We start from the raw sequence: 18962 nt of genomic DNA on the forward strand, positions 1-18962 counted from the left end.
CTGGCAGCGCGCGAGCGGGCGGGTGGTTTGGCCCTGGAGGGGCACCGTAGCTGAGAGGCTGGGCGGATGTTGTGAGCAGCGGCTGCGGCTAGGGGTGAGTGAGGGGCGGCGCGGCTCGGCTACCTTCGAGACCAGTATCAGACCAGGACCATAGCGTCCGTAGGGGGTAGTCACGGTTCGTGTGGTGCGGGACTCGGGGCAAGAGCCGGCCTGACAGATCCTCCGGAGCTAGGGGCCAGGAGGGGGCGACTTTGGGGAGCTGAGCGCTGTCCTCGGCGTCCTTGGACTCCCGGAGCGGAATCGGTTCGGTTCCGAGCCTGGATCCCTCAGCAGGGCTGAATAGGATCACAGTTGTAGGGAGCCCCACAACAGGGACAAATTCCACCTCTCGTCTGAAGGCTCAACACCTGACACCTGGATTGCACGTGTGGAAGGTTTGCTTCCAGAAGGTTGAATGTCCGCGCCGATCAGTCAGTCCTAAAACTGCGCCGGTGTGAGGGGCACCGAACACGAATGCCCACTGAAGGCCTGTGGTGGGTGGCAGGGCAGGGTTTGTGGCGGGAGCAAAGGGCCTGTTTGGGCTGAGATAAGAGTGTGCTGCAAGGAAGAGGATGCTAGACAGGGCACTGGTGGGGGCCGTGCTCTGGACAGTCACTCACACAATTTTCTGTAATGGTGGAATGAGTCCAGCCTAGGCCAGGGACATGTGGCTGTGTAATTGAAAAATTGAGTTTTGTATTTTTTAAAACTTTTAATTCCAATTTTAATATGCACATGTGGCTGCTAGTTACAGTGTTGATGGCACAGCTCCAGATTGATGAGGCCAGCACCAGGGACTGTGTGTAGGTTCTGGAGCAGCTGCAGCAACATGTTATGTGGGGAACAGACAGCAATGAATGGAGTCTGCTGTGAGGGATGGACAAGGATGGTACCTGGATGAGGTGGGAGGCCGTTGTAAGTTGGAATAAGAAAAACAGCAGGACTGTAGACAAGAAGGGAAGAACCCGGAGCTGAGGGACAAAGTCTCACCCTTGGGGATAAGTGGGACTTGTGGCTGGAGATGACCACATTAGTGGTGTTTCATGCCTGATGTAATGCACTTTAGGGTTCTCTCTTCTGGACATCATCTAGGCAGAGAGTGGCTTACAACATAGGGACAGAGGTACTTCGATCAGAGGCCACCTCACTTTGGAGATTTTTAATCTGGTTTTCTGAGCGCACAGACATTTAGCTATGACTCAGAAAACCTATATTTGGTACCTGTTCTCTGAGGGCACTGGGCTGGGATCTGAAATGCAGTGTGGAACAAGTTGTGGTCCCTGCCACATGACCTCAGACCCCAGCAGTCCTCCCTGTGTAGGAAGCTGGAAGCTCCTGTTTCCCCTGATGTGTGTATGAGTGTGCATGCTTTTGGTCTCACTTGTCCCCAGCCTTCCTGTCATTGAAGGTCAAGTGGTTCTTGCACTGTGGTCAAGTGCAAGGGCCCTTGGCTGGCTGTGAGTAGATAGGCTTTGCATCTGGCTCAGCCTCCAGGACCATTGGCTGCCCATGAGAAATGAAGAATGGCATCCAAGGGGGCCGGCATGTCTTTATCCCGAAAGAACTATAAGCTGACCTCAGATGCTGAGAAATCCAGGGTCACAGGTAAGCACTTTTACGGCAGGGAGGATGCTCCTTGTGTTGGGGGAAAGAGAAGGGAGGGACAAATGCAGCAAAGTCCTAGATCTGGTGAGCCTCAGGTCTCTCAGCACTACTTATTTCTGTGAGCCAGCTCTTCTCCACTAGTAACTGTGGAGCAGCGCACCCAGTGTGGCTGCTCTTCTGACCCTTGAGAACTGGTAGTGTTTGGGGCTGGCAGGAGCCAGAAGCTGTGCTGACCACGTGTTCCTTTTCTCCGTTCCGACCGGTGGCCCAGGCATTGTGCATGAGAAGCTGCTGAATGACTATTTGCACCGCATCTTTTCCTCTACTGACCATGTGCCCCCTGCAGCCACCAGCAGGTATGAATGTGTGAGTAGCCCTTCCTCACTGTGCTAGGTCACTCTGAGCCTGGAAGGTACAATTGTGGGGAGGGCAGCCTCGCTTGAGTTGTGCTCTTACTCTGCTTCTGGCTGAGAGACCTTTGGCTAGAGAGTTCGCCATTGTACTCTCACTTGTTCCTTTCTCCAGAAGTGCTAGATCCTTTCTTCTGAGGATGTGGTGGAGGTCAGGGAGGGGTGCAGTGCCAGCATAGCACCTGTCCTCCACGGCAGCATCTGACCCTGTGTTTGTCTTCCCATACTTCTGTCACACCCTGGCCCCTGTAACCTCTGCCTGAATTTATAAAGTACAAACTCCACCAGGACCTTTTCCTTACAAGTTTAATATATTTAGATTTAGTCTATATAAGAGTTACATATATACTTTACGGGAAACTTTGAAATATAAGCCAAAGCACCTGTCATCTCATTTCAACATGGACATTTGAATGTGGTTCCTATTTTCTTTATGTCATGATGTGTATAGTTCAGCTTATGCTGTATAGAAAACTTTAAAAAATTGTCACCTTCAGTGTCCTTCTTGAACAATTTTATGAGCTATAATTGACATACAGTAATCTGCATATATCTAAAGTGTACAATTTAAGTTTTAACACACACACACCCTTACCATCAAGGTAATGGATATAGCCTTCCCTTCCAAAAGTTTGTAGTATTTGAATCCTATTTTCATCATGAAACATTATCCCGTGCTGGGTGTGGTGTTATATGCCTATAATCCCAGTACTTGGGAGACTGAGGCAGGAGGATTACCACGAATTCAAGGCCAGCCTGGGCTACATAGTGAGTTCAAGGCCAGCTTGAATTACATAGCGAGACTCTATTTCAAAAAACCAAAAACAAGGCTGGGTGAAGCTCAATGATGCTACTGCCTGCCTAGCAAGCAAGGTCCTGAGTTTGATCCCCAGTACCAGGGGCAAAAAAACATTATCCCATGAGTATTTTTCTACATTTCATATTGATTTTGTTGGGCGTCTTTTAGGGCCAGAGCAGTGTCATCGCCTGTTCTGTTTAAGTAGCCATGATAGTTAGAAGTTTCTTTCTTGTAGAAAGCTACTGTCTGTCCTTACCCCATCCCCAGTCCTGGCCTGTTTCCAGAGCCATCTGATTCCAACCTCATGTGATACCAGAGATGGTCCTACTGCTGCTTGTGCTGTGGCTGCCAAGAGGGAAAGCAGGTGGCAGGGCCATCAGTCAGGGGTTATGGAGATGAAAGGCCCTGGGCTAGAACCTAGGAAATCTAAAAAGGGCAGGCAGGTTCTGAGTTTGGCAAAATGGGCAGTGCTATAGGCACTCAGCAGAAGTTGTCTCTGGCTGGCTTCCCACAGTTGTGTGCCATCACTCTCGGGGACAGGCACGAAGGTGGCCCTCCCAAGCATGGACCTGCAAGAAGAACTACTTTTGAGGACCCACTGGATTGTTCAGATATGGGGTTGGCTTCAGCCTTCCATTGCATAGCTACCCCTTAGCCTTGGCCTGGGGCTCAGCAGGAGTAGGAATGGCCCTTTGTGCCTCTCTGCTTTCTGCAGCTCAGGGACAGTTGTGGCTCATAGCACGGGGACATGTCATACCTGAGCTTCCCTGTAGCCAACTTGTGTGAGTTGATACTTTGGCTCATGGGTATCTCCTTCCAGAGGCTACTTTTCTGTGGGGTGGGTGCTGGGATTAAAAGTGGATGAACAGGCAGTGGCAGTCATGGGCTGGATCTACATAGGTATCAGACCTATGCCCTGCTGACTGCCTGTTATTCTTAGCGATGAGCTCAGAACAGGACTGGCCTGCATTAGACAGTGCCTTTTCTACTCTGGGCATGCGTGTTGTGGAGGTAGCCAGTCAGGCAGATTTTCCCAGCCCCTTTGGTTGAGAGGGCCATGTGCTCTGCTGGCCACCTATGAATACAGGACAGAGCCTGCGAATAGCCCAGGACTGACCTCTTTATACTGCTAGGGTTTTTCTGATTCAACACTGAAAGTCTGACTGCAGAGGAACCACAGGAGTCAAGAGCTGGACTAGGTGGTCTTGCTTGGTATTGGCTACCTCAGGGACTGGCCTTCCTCCCAACCTCCTTTTCTCAGCCATCATCAACTTGGCTGCCTTCTGGAGTGGAGGCAGGGAGTGTGTGTTATTCCTTGGAATCTTCACAACATCTCTGACATAGAGCAGTTGTTCTCTTTTTACACATGAGGGAATTAAGGCTTAGGGAAAATGTCCCAAGGCATCAAAACAGTCCCAAGGCACCAAATTGGACTGGATATAATTTCTAATTTAGTGCCTAATCCCATTCTCCTGACTCCCAGCATGCCAGAGCCACAGACCAGGCAGAGTCCTTTCTCTGGTATCTAGGCAGCCTCCATTGGAAACTCTGAGGAAGGAGTAGGAGAGGGACTTGGTATCCTCTGGCTGATTTCAAGGGCTTGTGGGCCCCTTGCAGCCTCTCACTCTCCCCAGGAAATTCCTGAACTTCCAGAACCTACCAGAGCGTCTGGACCAGCTGCTACAGGTGGACAGTGAAGATGAGGAAAGCCAGGGTATGTGGCACCCTCTGTAGTGGGGCTAGGGTGTGTAGAGCTCAGGGCACCCTCTGTCTGTCTGTTTGTTTGTTTGTTTTGAGACAGGGTCCATTCAGGCTGAACTCACTATGCAGCCCAGGCTGGCTCCAACTCAAGGCAATGTCGATCCTCCTGCCTCAGCCTTCTGAGTGCTGGGATTATAGTCCTGTACCACCACACCCAGTGAGTCTTACAGCCCCTTTTCCCTGCCTCATTCTCTATCTCTTTCCTTCCCAGGACAGGTTGAAGGGCGGCTTGGCCCGTCCACAGTGGTACTAGACCACACAGGAGGCTTTGAGGGCCTTCTCCTGGTGGATGATGACCTCCTGGAGGTGAGTGCAGGCAAGACATTGGATCCCGGGTCCATCCCCTGTGGGCATGGTTCCATGCTTCTCCTGACATGGGTCTGTTCATCCTTCTCATCCCAATGGGGCTGAAGCCATAAATGCATCCCAACATGGACCCAGACCCTTGTGTCCTCAGCTCTTAAACTCACCTGATGTGGCCTGAACTTTGTAGGCCCAGCCCCAAGCTTTCTCAGCAAGCCCTGATCCTATCCCATGGTGCCTGTGGCCCAGAACCTCCTAACACAGGCACAGCCCCTCCTACCTCATTCAGGCACTCTTAGTTATTCTTCTCTTGTTGCTGAGGCAAAAATACCCAATACCCAAAGTTAAAGGGAAAAGAATTTATTTAGCTCAGAGTTTGTAGAGGTTTCCCTCTATAGTCGGCTGGCTCCAAGGCAAGGTGGCACATGGTAGAGGGGTGTCATGGAGGAGAAACAGTTCACAGCACCCACAGGGTAGCAAAAGCAACAAAGGAATTTAACAACCTTTCTGCCCCTTTTATCCAGACTACTTAGGGTAGGTAATACCCACACCCTTAATCCTAGTGCCCTCAGGCCTAGCATTGCACCAGGAATGAATCACACACTATAGATTCAGTCACTTCTAAAAAAATCCTACTACAACTACATGAGGCTTTTGGGGTACATCTAAACACAAGCCATAATCTGCAAGGAGCTCACCACCCTTTTTCTTCATCCAGGTGATTGGACACAGCAACTTTGGGACTATCCGCTCCACTACATGTGTATACAAAGGTGAGCCTGCCTTCCACTAGGCCCAGAGAGATTAGAGGAAGTTCGAGGGCCTAGGCCTGAGGTAAGAGGCAGTCTTTGTCCTGCTGCTAGGCATAACCCCACTCTTTCCAGGGAAGTGGCTCTACGAGGTGCTCATCTCCTCCCAGGGGCTCATGCAGATTGGCTGGTGCACCATCAGCTGCCGCTTCAATCAGGAGGTACACAGAGGGAAGGGGGGACCCTCCCAGGGAGAACTATTGAAAGGTCATTAGGGCTCTGCTGCCCCAGACCTGCTGAGGACTTAACCTGGGAATGCCCTTTGGGGAAGGAACATGCTCCATTCTACCCCAGGGTACCCCACTTAGAATCCCTTACTTCTCTCCTCAAGAGCATAAGCCCCCATCTCTAGAGCCACATGACTGATGGGCTCTTGTCTGCCCACCCTGCCTGCCCCAGACCTCACAGGCTTTTCCTCCGCAGGAAGGGGTTGGAGACACACCCAACTCCTATGCCTATGATGGGAACCGGGTGCGCAAGTGGAACGTGACCACAACAAATTACGGCAAGGTGAGGGCCAAGCCTCTGTGGATTATCAAACCCATCCAACCCCACACATTATGTGGAGCCACTGGACAGCCATGAAGGACTGTAAACACCAGGGCAGGGACAGGGACTCAGGTCCTCCTTAATGGTGGCCAGTGTCACCTGGGTGATTTTGGAAGTACTGCTGTGGGTGCAGAGTGGGCAGGCTGCTGTGTTTCTGTGCATCTGAAGGCCTTGTTTCATGGCAGGCCTGGGCAGCGGGGGACATTGTAAGCTGCCTGATTGACCTGGATGCTGGTACTCTCTCCTTTTGCCTGTGAGTCTCCTACCTCTAGCCATGAGCCTGGCCTCTGGAGCCTTCCCATTGCCCCATTTCTTGGTCCCTGTAAGAAGACCAGGCTGCTTGGTAGCCTGCAGGTGGATGGTCACATCCTTCCTGGCACTGATTCGTAGGCCTCCCTTTCTCCTCTAGGAATGGTGTGTCACTGGGCACTGCCTTTGAGAACCTGTCCAAGGGCCAAGGCATGGCCTACTTCCCAGCCATCAGCCTGTCTTTTAAGGAGTCTGTGGCCTTCAACTTTGGCAGCCGTCCTCTGCGATATCATTTTGGGGTGATGACAGTGGGTGGCTTGGAATTTAGGGTGATGAGCTCCATACCTCAGGAACTCTAGGAAGTCTAGGATTCCCTACCCTGTAGGACTGTGGGCTGGTGGTAAGCCATGGCTACCTCAAGGAGTGACTAGAGTGTGGCTTAGTTAGGGGGTCTGAAGACAACAGGCCTTGTAGCAGTTTTGTTGCATGGGTTCCCTCATCGTCTCCATTGAGCAGATTCAGAATAGGTAGTGGCTGGAGAAGTTTTGCCCCACAGAGACTGAGCAAGTTGTGATGCAAATCAGGCTTCTGCTCTAAAGCCTGGAATCCTTAATGAGAGGGAGGGGTGTGTCTGAGCCTCAAGTCAGCTGTTTCTACCTTGACTCTGTCACCTACCCAATGGAAGGCTTCCGGCCTCTGCAGGACCCACCTGGTGCTGACCTGGTGCGGGCACAGAGGTTGCTGGGCTGTTTCCAGGCAGTACTCAGTGTGGAGTTGGACCCTGCGGTGAGCCAAGGTCTGGGCTGGGTGACTGGGGCCCTTCCCTATCTTCCTTTCTCATAGTCTTCTTCCATATACACAGGAAGGGCGGCTGGTGGAGAAGGAGAGCTCGGAGTGGCAGTTGCAAGGGCAGCCCACTGTCCTCCTCACTCTGGCCCACATCTTCCATCGTTTTGCACCACTGCTGGTGAGGGGATATCTAAGAGGACAATGACAGGCTATGTTAGTTATGCTTATGGTTGGCACTCCTGTGCTTGGGAGTCAGGAGTTCAGGTGCATCAGGCCCAGTACCATCACCTGGCAGGGGCCCCATCTTCAGACCTCAAGGATAGCACTCCAGGGAGTCTGAGTACATCTGGGCACATTCTTTCTAGAAAGAAGGCTGAAGGGCAGTGATGGCACAAGCTTAGAAACTGTGTATGCAAAGCCCAAGAGGGGTTGTGGGGCAGTGGCCCTTTTTGTCTCTCAGACACCACAGGGCTCATCTGTGTGCTGGGTTGCTGGAAGGCCCAGGACTGTGCTTTGGCCAGACTCTTTGGCATGGCCTTGGCATGTCCCTGGGCAGGGTGCCTGGAGCGGAACCAGCTCCCACCTCACAGTGCCTGTCCTCGGTACAGCACAAGGTGTACCTGGTGGAGGCTGTGCTCATAAGCTTCCTGCTGGGCATTGTGGAGAAGGGCACATCTGCACAAGCGCAGTCTGTGGTGCACCAGGTCTTGGACCTCTTTTGGCTCTTCATGGAGGTGAGACTCCTGACCTCAGCCAAGGGAGGAATGGGGAGGCCTTGAGAAAAGCCCTGAATCGTTGCCCTTGCATCTCTCCCTAGGACTATGAGGTACAGGATTGCCTCAAGCAGTTGATGATGTCTCTGCTGCGCTTATACCGGTTTTCGCCAATTGTCCCAGACCTGAGCCTACAGGTGCGAGTGCCTGTCCCTACCCAGAGCCCCCTGGGCCCTACCCGCCCATTCTTAGTGCCTTTTCTCCTCAGATCCACTATCTGAGGCTCACTATCTCCATCCTGAGGCATGAGAAGTCCCGCAAATTTCTGCTTAACAATGTCCTGTATCCTTTTCTTGTTCCTGGCCACCCAGTCATGTAGTGCCCTTAGGTCAACAGAGGCCAGAGGAAGCAGTGTCCATCTGGCCAGGAGTCCCCAGACCAGAGCTGAGTCCCTCACCCAGGACCCAGCCCTCGCACCTTCTCTGTAGAACAGAGGGACTTTACAGATCACTGCAGACTGTAGCTACATGGAAGCATAAGAAGGAACCCCAGTCCCTGCCCTCTTTGGTCAGAGGCCTGTGTTTTATACTAGTTCCTGCAAGATCTCAAAGGAGGCAGCTTTTCTTTTGTCTCCACAGTGTTAAGATCTAACTGAAGCGAGGTATGATGGTGCATACCAGTAATCCTAACACTTTGAGAGGCAGAGGCAAGTTTGAGCCCAGCCTGAGGAACTTAGCAAATTAGCAAGGCCCTATCTGAACATATAAAATAAAAAGGGCTGGAGCTCTAACTTAGTGTGATGGCCCTGGGTTCAATTCCCATTTCTGGACAGTGGGGAGATGACCAAGAGGAAGAAGAGGCTAGCTTTGGCCCCCTGGCTAGGAAGCCTGAGCACATAACCATCTTTTCATTGTGGGGCCTTCCAGAAATAAAGCTGGGAGATACTAGGTTCCCTCCCCAGCCATCTCACCATTGTATGTCTCTATGTCGTGTGGTTATCACACACAGGCTTGACAGTTAGAGCTCTTTGTCAAGGCTCTGGTCTAGGGAGATGGGCACATAGTGGTAGGCAGTGGGCACATGAGGATGGGCTTTCCAAGGAGGACTCAGGAGGGTGCGCAGGCCATGCTGTGGGGAGCCGAGCTGTGCCTTGACGTCACTAGCTTTGATATGCTTCGGTCAGTTATCTTCTTCTACATCAAGAGCCCCCTTCGTGTGGAGGAGGCCGGGCTGCAGGAACTCATTCCCACCACCTGGTGGCCCCACCGCTCCAGCAGGGAGGTAGGCTGGCCCAGTGTGGCAGGCTCTTCTGTTTGCTGGCCTGAGAAGCCCCTGGTAACCGTCTGTCTTCTATCCTGTGCCTCTGCCTAGGGCAGAGAGAGTAAGGAGGTGAAGGAGGAGACAGCAGAGGAGAGGCTCCGGCGTCGAGCCTATGAGCGGGGCTGCCAGAGGCTCAAGAAGCACATTGAAGGTTGGCCCCTTGACTCTTGCCGGGGTAGGGGTGGGGGACTTGTGCGTTTGTATTTGGGTGTGCTTGGTAGTGTCCATGCCTGTGTTGGGCTTAGGGATCCCTGATGGTAGAAGTCTGACCCCAGCCTCTGCCTCTTTCCCATCTCTGGGAGCCCGAGTGTCATCTACCCCTCCCCACAGTGGTAGAAGAACTACAGGTCCAAATCCTGAAGCTGCTGTTGGACAATAAAGATGACAATGGGGTGAGTGTCCTTGAGACCCTGGTGAGGGCCCCTCACACAGAGGGATGCCATACTGGGCCCTAGGACTGACACCAGAGGTTGGCTTAGGTTCCCACGGAAGGCCCAGGGTGTGTTAGGGCTTTGAGCTCACTTCAGCCCATAACAGCCTTGGTTGTCCCTTCCTTGAAGGGTGAAGCTTCTAGGTACATCTTTCTGACCAAGTTCCGGAAGTTTCTGCAAGAGAATGCCAGTGGCCGGGGGGTAGGTGACCTCTGGTGTGGCTCACTCTTGGTAGGAGCTGTGCCCTTCTCTTCTGGGACCTTTTAGCCTGCCCCATTCCTGCCTTATCCTCTTTCTCTGCTGCCTATCCCTCCCCACCTAAGCCCGGACACTGGGACGGCCTTGCTTGAGGAGTGGACTGGGCTGTGGGACAGCACTCATGCATACTTTGTGCCTATGCTCACAGAATATGCCCATGCTCTGCCCCCCTGAGTACATGGTCTGCTTCTTGCACCGGCTCATCTCTGCCCTGCGCTACTACTGGGATGAGTACAAGACTTCCAACCCCCATGCTTCCTTCAGTGAGGGTGAGTGGCCCTGGTCTCAGAGCAGCCCAAGTATCGTGGAATGCTTAGTTGAGGGCAAGAGGGGATGTTCTGCCTGGTCAGGGCAGAGCAGAGGGCTCAGGTCAGTTTCCTCTGTTGATCTCTGATGCTGGCCTGGCCTCCCCGACTTGCAGAGGCTTACATCCCGCCCCAGATCTTCTATAATGGCAAAGTGGACTACTTTGATCTTCAGCGCCTTGGGGGCCTCCTCTCACACCTTCGGAAGACCCTCAGAGGTGGGTGTCAGCTCCTGGACAGTGAGCAGGTCCCTGCCCGTTAGGAGCATTCTCTGCTCTCCTGTGGGTATGATCTATCCTGCACCCGCCAGAGTGCACCCGAGCCTCCACCTGCTCAGACAGGGACCTGCTGATCTGCCAAGCTGCCTCTATCCCCTCCCCTTAGCACCCATCCTGGAGGAAGGCTGAAGTGCACTGATGAAGTCAGACAGGGAACCATGGGGCCTTGGCAAGGTGGGGGTGTGCAGGTGCTGCTTGAGTTGTCTTCAGGGGTTGGCATAGGTTGCCTCTGTGAGGGCACAGTGTGCATAGGGCATGGATGCCAGATGCCACCTGTGGCTGGGAGGCAGAATGCAGCTAGTGTGCTGAGGGTAAAGTGTGAAGCAGGGAGCAGTGCAGATGGGGAGATCTAGGGTAGGACAGGCCACAGAGCAGGGTGTAGACCATTCCAGAGATGGCTTTGCAAGGCTGGGACAAGGCAGGGGAGTGAAGTTGGGGTCTGTGTCACAGGCCCCCTCTGGCCACTTCAGTGTGGGTGAGAAAGGGAACAGAGAGGCCAGTAGTGACTGTGTAGGCAGTGGAGGGTAAGGGTGTCCACCATGTGATCTCAGTCCTGCCAGAGGTTGTGTGGCTGGGGCAGCATTAGGGAGAGAGACTGTGAGAGGAGCCTAAGGTGACAGTTTCAGGTTTGTACATAGTGTGCCTGGGAGACACTGCCAGCGGCCAGCAGCAAGGCATGGGCTAGAGACAGGGATGGTTCCGTGGGCTGTGAGCCTAGGCATAGGAGGAGCCTGGGATGTGGCTTAGTTCTCTTAGGCAGAGTGCAGCAAGCAAAGGCCGAGGGACAAACAATATGACATGTGATCCACAGTTACTAATAAAGTAGTAATATATGAGTCCAAAAAAAGGCCAGCCTAGCGTGGTGGTGCACGCCTGTAATCCCAGCACTCGGGAGGCTGAGGCAGGAGGATCGCTGTGAATTCGAGACCAGCCTGGGCTACATAGTGAGTTCCAGGTCAGTCTCAACTACATAGTGAGACCCTGTCTCAAAAATCCAAAAAAATTGGAAAAAAAAAAAAAAAGCCAAGGAAACTGGCACCAACTTGGATTTATGGAGCAGCTGTATAGTAGGAGACACTCCCCAGAGCAGAGATCACAGAAAACAAGGACGAGGCTAGACAGATGGTGGGAACTGCCTCCTGCTCCAGAGTTGCTGCTAGAGAGGCGCCCTTGGGGTACAGGGAAAAGACTGAATTGGAGCCAGGGGCAGGGCAAGGGAAAACAGTGGAAAGTGGAGCCCTGTCCTGCCACTCCTCCAGATGACCTTGCTGCCAAAGCCAACATTGTGATTGACCCGCTGGAGCTGCAGGCGGCCACGATGGATGACCTGGACGAGGATGAGGAGCCAGCCCCATCTGCAGCCCAGGTACACAGTGGGCACAGGCAAGGGGTGACACCTGGGGCTTTTTCTTTGTTACACGGGCAGGGTTAGCATGCAGGGCTGTCTCCCCTCCGTGCAGCCAAGGTCCTTCTCACCAGATGGTTCCCTCACTGGGTAAAGGCTGGACCTATCCTTCCCCCTCCCTTGCCCAGCCCAGAGGATCAAGGGAACCCCAATTGGCCTGGTCCTGGGGAGCTGAGTTGACACTGACTTCCTCTATGCTGCAGCGCCCCATGCAAGCCCTGGCCATGGGAGGGGCCCTGCCACTGCCCCGGCCCGGCTGGCTTAGTTCACCAACCCTGGGCCGAGCCAACCGCTTCCTCAGCACAGCAGCTGTGAGCCTCATGACCCCACGGCGGCCTCTGAGTGCCTCGGAGAAAGTGAAGGTCCGAATGCTGAGCGTGGAACAGAGGACTCGTGAGGATAGTAGGTGCCCACCTTGGGGAAGATCAAAAGTACCCCTCTTCCCACCCTGCCCTGTGGCCTGGCAGAGTCCCATTGGTTCAGGAAGCACAGTCTGAAGGCAGGAAGTGAATGCTATCAAAATAGGTCCTCCAGCACCTTCCCTGTACCCATCCCTCCCTCTGCCCATTCCCCTTGCAGTTTCCTTCCCAGGCAAAGGAAGGGAGAAAGGGCTACCTCTCCTGCTGCAAGGCTCATCCAGGCTGCCCGGCTTAGTGGGGAGCCGGGAGGCCTGGCCTAACCCTCCCCTTCTCCACTCCCCAGTTGAGGGCAGCCATTGGAGCGAGGGCCTGCTGCTGGGGCGGCCTCCTGAGGAGCCCGAGCAGCCCCTCACGGAGAACTCCCTGCTGGAAGTCCTAGACGGGGCCATCATGATGTACAACCTCAGCGTCCACCAGCAGCTGGGCAAGGTCTTGTGCCAGTGGCCTGCTTGTACTGGGGAGGGGTGTCATGCAAGGTGCTGTGTGCAGTGTGGCACAGCGATGCTGGCCTCTGCAACCACTGCTCAGGCTGATGTGGTTTCCTTTTGGGGGAGGAGGCTGCCCTGGGCCAAAGGTTGGAGTCTGGCCTGGTGTGAAGATACCTGGTGCAGGTACCCCGGGTCACATGGCATCCAATGCTCTAGATGGTGGGTGTGTCCGATGATGTCAGCGAGTATGCGATGGCTCTGAGGGACACGGAAGACAAGATCCGCAGGTGTCCCAAGCGGGTAAGGCTTGGGATGCAGGCAGGCAGGTCTCGGGATATAGGGGTGTCGCTCGGGCAGCGTACAGTGTTACTCCCACCCCTGGTTCTGGTTTGCTCCCACCCGCAGTTCTCCAGGGCCCCACCTTCACCACAGCAGTGGTAAGGCACCAACCCTCAGAGAGGCCTTGCACAACCTGAGCCCCATCGACCAGCTGCAGCCTATGCCAACGTGCCCTGCCCCAACCCACTAAGTGCTAATGCATACCCACTCTCCTCATCCATTATGGATCCATCCTGAGTGCTTCCTTGGCCACTTGCAAAGTCAGCAGGAAGTGGGCCTGCCTCCCCTACCTCTTGGGACGCCCTCTGCCACAGCTTTCCTGGCCTGAGCTAGGCTTCCCTGGCAAGCCTCCCCACCACCACTGTCATTGACACCCTGGGCTGGCCAGCTAATGAAGCTGCAGTTCTGGCCTCAAGTCTAAGGGGTGCTCTGCCCAGGAGCCCATGGACACCCAGCTGGGCTTCATTTCCACATCCAAGGAGTCCACGGCCCTCTACTGGGGCTCGCTCAGGGTTACCAGCTGCTCAGAGCAGGGGAGTTTGACAATGGAACCCAACCCCTTACTGCTCCAGGCTCCTGTTGGGCCCTGACCAGGCTTCTTGGAACAGGCACCTGGGCATGGGGCCATTTCCTGATTGTCCTCCTTTCCCCTGGGGTGGCAGAGGAAGGATATCCTTGCAGAGTTGACCAAGAGCCAGAAAGTTTTCTCAGAAAAACTGGATCACCTGAGCCGCCGCCTTGCCTGGGTCCATGCCACTGTCTACTCCCAGGTGAGTGGGAGCCTCAGCCAGTGGCTGCCTCTCCCCAGCCTTACTGTAGGCCATGGGTTGGGCCAGGACTCTTGATGCCCCTGCCCTTTTCGGTCTGTCCCTCCTTGTCTCTCCTTCCACCCTGACTTTCCTCTCAGTCCCTGACCCCTCCTCTCGCTGAGCCCCACCCTTGCCACCTGCTTCCGGCTGATTCACCTGCCGCCCACAAGGCCGCTAGTCTGTTTCCTGCTCACTTTCCTTCACTTGCTCATTCATTTGTGACGTGACCCCAAAGTCTGGGAGATGCCAAGTGCCTTCCTGGACACTGGCAGGAACTAGAAAGCCAGGCGCTAGAAAGACGAGCCTCTGTCCTTCCAGGGCATTTGGCTAATGGGGGACATAGGGACAGCCCCAAACCCTTGCTGAGACTGAAGTCTGAACCCAGGCCCCAGCCATTCCCAACAAGTTTTCTCTTCCATCTCTCCATCTCCCTCCCCCAGGTGCCTATATCTGCATCTCTGGTTCTTTCCCCAGACCTAAACCACTTCCACCACTTACCCAGTTCTTCCTCCCTGGAGGCCACAGATGTCCTTTCCTCCAGCCCCATGAAGATGATCATGTTAGGTGATCGCTTTGAATTTCACCCTTCCCACCTCCCCAGGAAAAGTGGCTATTTTCTCCCACACCATCTTCGTAGGACCTTTGCTTTCTCATCACACTGCCTTTAAAAAAAAAATTTGATAAAATATGCATGACATAAAACTTGCCATCTTTAGCTAGGAACAATGTAGTCCCAGCTAATTGGAATACTGAAGCAGGAGGCTTTTTCGAACCCAGGAGTTGGAGACCTAGCCTGAGCAATATAGTGAGACCCCATTTCAAAAAAAATTTTTTTAATTACCTTCTTGAGTTGGGGGTTTAATGGCACATGCTTGTATTCCTAACAGTTGGAGAGGCTGAGGCAGGAAGACAGGAAGATCACTTTGAGTTCAAGACCAGCCTAGGGTACATAGTGAGACCCTGTTTCAAAAAAAAAATCTTAGCCCTCTGGGGATCAAAACTAGAGCTTCAGGGGCCAGGAATTTAGCTCAGTGGTTCTGCCACCTGCCTGGCAAGTACAAGGGCCCAAGTTTGATCCCCAGTACCAAAAATAAAAACAACCAAAAAACAGAAACTAGAGCTTCAGGGCCTCATACATGAAAGGCAAGTGCTCCACCAAGCTACAGGGTTTTGTTGTTGTTGTTGTTTTGAGACAGGGTCTCACTATGTAGTTTAGACTGGCCTTGAACTCACTATGTAATCCAGGCTGGTCTTGAACTAATGGCAATTTTCCTGCCTCAGCCTCCTAAGTGCTGGGATTACAGGTATGCACTACCATGCTTGGCTTTTAGTTATTTTAAGTATCAAATATATTCAGTGTTCTGTGTTTCCAGAACTCTTTTCGTCTTGCAAAACAGACACCTTGTACCCATTAAATAGTAGTAACTCTTTAGACCTCTTTCCCTTTCCTCTCCAGCATCCACCATTTTGCTTCCTGTCTCTGTGAATTTGATTACTGTAGAGAGCACATAGGATTGAAATCACACAGTATTTGGCTTATTTCATCTAGCTTAACCTTAATGTCCTTGAGGTTTGTACTGTAGTTTGTGTCAGACTGGCCTTCCTTTTTTTGTTTGTTTGTTTTGTTTTGTTTTGTTTTTTGAGACAGGGTCTCACTATGTAGTTGAGACTGACCTGTGACTCACTGTGTAGTCCAGGCTGGTCTCGAACTCACAGCAATCCTCCTGCCTCAGCCTCCTGAGTGCTGGGATTATAGGCGTGCGCCACCATGCCTGGCTGGCCTTTCTTTTTAAGGGTGAAAAAATATATATATCCCATAATTTGTTTATCCACTCATATGTGGATGGACATTTCACTTGCTTCCACAGTTTAGCTGTTGTGAATAACATGGTTGTGAACAGGAAGTGTACAAAGACTTCTTTGGGACTTTGCTTTCTCAGGTATACACCCAGAAATGGATTGCTAGATGATGTGGTCCTTCTACTTTGAATTTAAGAGGTGCTGCCATACTGTTCCCACAGAAGCTGTGCCGTTCTACAACCCACCGCCAGGGCACAAGTGTTCCAGGTTCTCCACATCCCCACTGAAACTTGTTTTTTCCTAAAGAGCTGTGAGAATAACTTGCTGTATTTTGGATTTGCATTTCTCTCCTGGCTGACAGTAGCACAGCTTCATGCGCTTATTGCACATCATTTATGGAAAATATTCGCGTCACTTGTTCATTTTTGAATCGGGCTTTTATGGTTGAGTTGGAGGACTTCTGTGTGTATTCTGGATCTTGACCCCCGATCATTTACACGATTTGCAACTATATGTATTCTGAGTTGCCTTTTCACTCTTTTGATTCTCCTTTGAGGCAGACTTTGCGTCTTGATGTGGTCCATTGTGTGTGTTTTCCTTTTATTCCTTTTACTTTTGGTGTCACATCCAAGAAATCACTGCCAAATCCAATATCATAAAGCTCTTCCTGTATTTTCTTTTAAGAGTTTTATAAAGATTTAGATCTTATATTTATGGTTTTTATCCATTTCATGTTAATACTTGTATGTGGCATAAAGCAAGGGTCACTCTCATTCTTTTGCATGTGGCTACCCAGCATTCCTAGTGCCATTGGTCCAAGCTGGCCTTTTCCTGCTGAGCAATCTTGGCACTGTTGTCAAGGTCAGTCTGCCTGTGTAGATAGGGGTTTGTTTCTAGGCTCTCTGTCCCATTCCAATGGTCTGTGCTGGTATCATAGTTTTGTTTACTTATTTGCAATAAGTGTGATTTTTCATGTTTATTTTTATTAGGCCATAATTGCCGTACATGATAATATTCATTGTGGGGAGTTGGTACATGTAAATAGCACATTTAATTTCTTTTCATCCTGTGGTAAGTTTTCAAATCAGGAAGTAGGAAACTTCTAACTTTGTTCTTTTTCTAGAATGTTTTGGCTACTTCAGGTCTTTTAAAATTCTGTGTGAATTTCTGGATAGGTTTTTCTGCAAAATACATTGTTGGGATTCAGTAGAGATTGCATTTAAATCACTGATCTCTTTTGACATCTTAACAATATTATGGTCGAACTGTGTCTGTTGTAGTTCTGGCTCCCATTGTGTGATCCTCAGATTCTGGCAGCTACACCTTGGGCCATAAGCGACACCTTGGCAGGTTCCATCTATTTTCTGTGATCTCTTCCACTGGCAGTCGTACTGCCCTCTTTTCCCAGCAGCTCCTCTTAGGCGCTCCACATAAAGCTGTACCTTACTTGTCCACACATCTCTGGGAGCAGGCTCAGATGCCTTGGGCTCCATTTGTCTTAAGCTACACTCCCCTCCATCCTGCATCATACATCCTGCTTCTCCTCATGCTTCTGACCTCTATGGAGGCTCCACCACTGCCAGAAATGTATGCCTCATTTGTTTTTTGTTTTGTTTCAATTTGTTTTGAGAGAGGGTCTCACTGTATAGCCTAGGCAGGCCTTGAACTCACTATGTAGCTGAAGCTGGCTTTGAACTCATGGCGATCCTCCTGCCTCAGCCTCCTGAGTGCTGCGATTACAGATGTGCTCCACAGTGCCCAGCTAGAAGTGCAGGCCTTATTTATTTATTTATTTGTATTACTAGGGATTGAACTCATGACCTTGCACTTACAAGGCAGGTTCAGTGCCGCTGAGCTAAATCCTTGGCCCTGGGCCTTATTCTTTTCTTGTTTTTTTGTGACAGGGTCTTACTATATAGTTGAGACAGACCTGGAACTCACTGTGAAGCCCAGGCTGGTCTCAAACTCACAGGATCCTCCTGCCTCAGCCTCCCGAGTGCTGGGATTACAGGCGTGCGCCACCACGCCCGGCTCTGGGCCTTATTCTTGACATGACCTTGCCTTAACCCCCACAGCCCTCAGTCTTCACCACCCAGCCCTTCATCTACCCTCTTGAACCTGAGACTGTAGCTTCCTCACTGAGTAGCTGTTGTCCCTTCTGCACTGGGCAGCACACAAACAGTCTTCTGGTCGCAGCACCCTCTTACAAACCAGAGTTGTAGCCGTGCACTGTGGAAGCTGAGGCAGGAGGATTGGTGTGAGTTCAAGGGCAGACTGAGCTATATAGTGAGTGCAAGGTCAGCCTGGACCACAAACCAAGACCCTGACTCAATAAAAACCAAACCAAAACAAACTCCAAAACTAAAAAACCAGAAGCTCTGATCCAAGGTATAGTGTTACCTCTCCAGCTCAGAGTTCCCTCTTGCCTCCTGAGGACTTTATTGTCCCTGCTTGTGCCACCGTGCACACTTGCTGCAGTCCAGGTTCAGTTCTGATGTCCTTGTCCTGAGGAGGCCTTCCTGGTCCCCAGATCAGACCATGTCCCGTGCCCATTCCGGTGAGCAGCCCAGCAGCACCCTGTGTGCCTCCTGCAGGAGAAGATGTTGGACATCTATTGGCTGCTGCGCATCTGCCTACGGACTATCGAGCATGGGGACCGCACGGGCTCCCTCTTCGCCTTCATGCCTGAATTCTACCTGAGTGTGGCCATCAACAGCTACAGTGCTCTCAAGAATTATTTTGGTCCTGTGCACAACATGGAGGAGCTCCCAGGTGACAGAGCCATTCCAGCGTGGAGGGAGCAGGAAAAGGGCCTTGAGTGTGAACTGCGGGAGCCCTGATCCCGGCTGCCCATGACCTAACAGCTCACACCCATGTGGGAAGGAGGTGATGCCTCCTGCTGCATGTTCCCTGCCCCAGAACCTGAAGTCATAGCACCAGCAGCTCCTCAGTGCTGGGCGGAAGGCATATGGGCTGGGGCCCTAGCTTTCATTTCCTTGTCGGTACTGCTGAACAATGGCTGTCGGGCAGTCAGCTGGCCCCTTGCCCCGCCACCCTTGCATCAGTCATGGAGCACAGCAGTGGGACAGAGGCAAAGTGATTTGTCTTTTACATCACAGCAAGGATTGGAGCCCTGCTGGGAAC

The 18962-nt window shown here is 52.1% G+C and overlaps 1 protein-coding gene across 9 annotated transcripts in view; it reads left to right on the forward strand.

The window, feature by feature from the left end:
- Positions 1-18962, forward strand: part of Rnf123 (ring finger protein 123) — a 26571-nt gene continuing 7609 nt past the window's right edge. For 2 of the 9 annotated variants that reach the window (XR_004515531.1, XM_033759479.1), the window contains exons 1-27: positions 105-533; positions 1527-1644; positions 1916-2000; positions 4488-4567; positions 4826-4920; positions 5636-5690; positions 5781-5887; positions 6150-6236; positions 6461-6528; positions 6685-6810; positions 7196-7310; positions 7387-7491; positions 7922-8047; positions 8131-8223; positions 8295-8368; positions 9190-9307; positions 9398-9497; positions 9677-9738; positions 9907-9978; positions 10184-10304; positions 10457-10558; positions 11878-11984; positions 12227-12425; positions 12726-12871; positions 13087-13170; positions 13872-13979; positions 18413-18590. Coding sequence is in view for 8 of the 9 variants with exons in the window: in XM_033759479.1 (XP_033615370.1) it covers positions 1563-1644; positions 1916-2000; positions 4488-4567; positions 4826-4920; positions 5636-5690; positions 5781-5887; positions 6150-6236; positions 6461-6528; positions 6685-6810; positions 7196-7310; positions 7387-7491; positions 7922-8047; positions 8131-8223; positions 8295-8368; positions 9190-9307; positions 9398-9497; positions 9677-9738; positions 9907-9978; positions 10184-10304; positions 10457-10558; positions 11878-11984; positions 12227-12425; positions 12726-12871; positions 13087-13170; positions 13872-13979; positions 18413-18590 (2695 nt within the window). In the remaining variant the exon portion in view is untranslated. The other 7 variants (XM_033759478.1, XM_033759480.1, XM_010615547.3 and 4 more) reach the window with 6 other exon arrangements.

The sequence above is a fragment of the Fukomys damarensis genome, unplaced genomic scaffold (assembly GCF_012274545.1).
Source record: "Fukomys damarensis isolate Sample0158 unplaced genomic scaffold, DMR_v1.0_HiC HiC_scaffold_37, whole genome shotgun sequence".
NCBI lineage: Eukaryota > Metazoa > Chordata > Mammalia > Rodentia > Bathyergidae > Fukomys > Fukomys damarensis.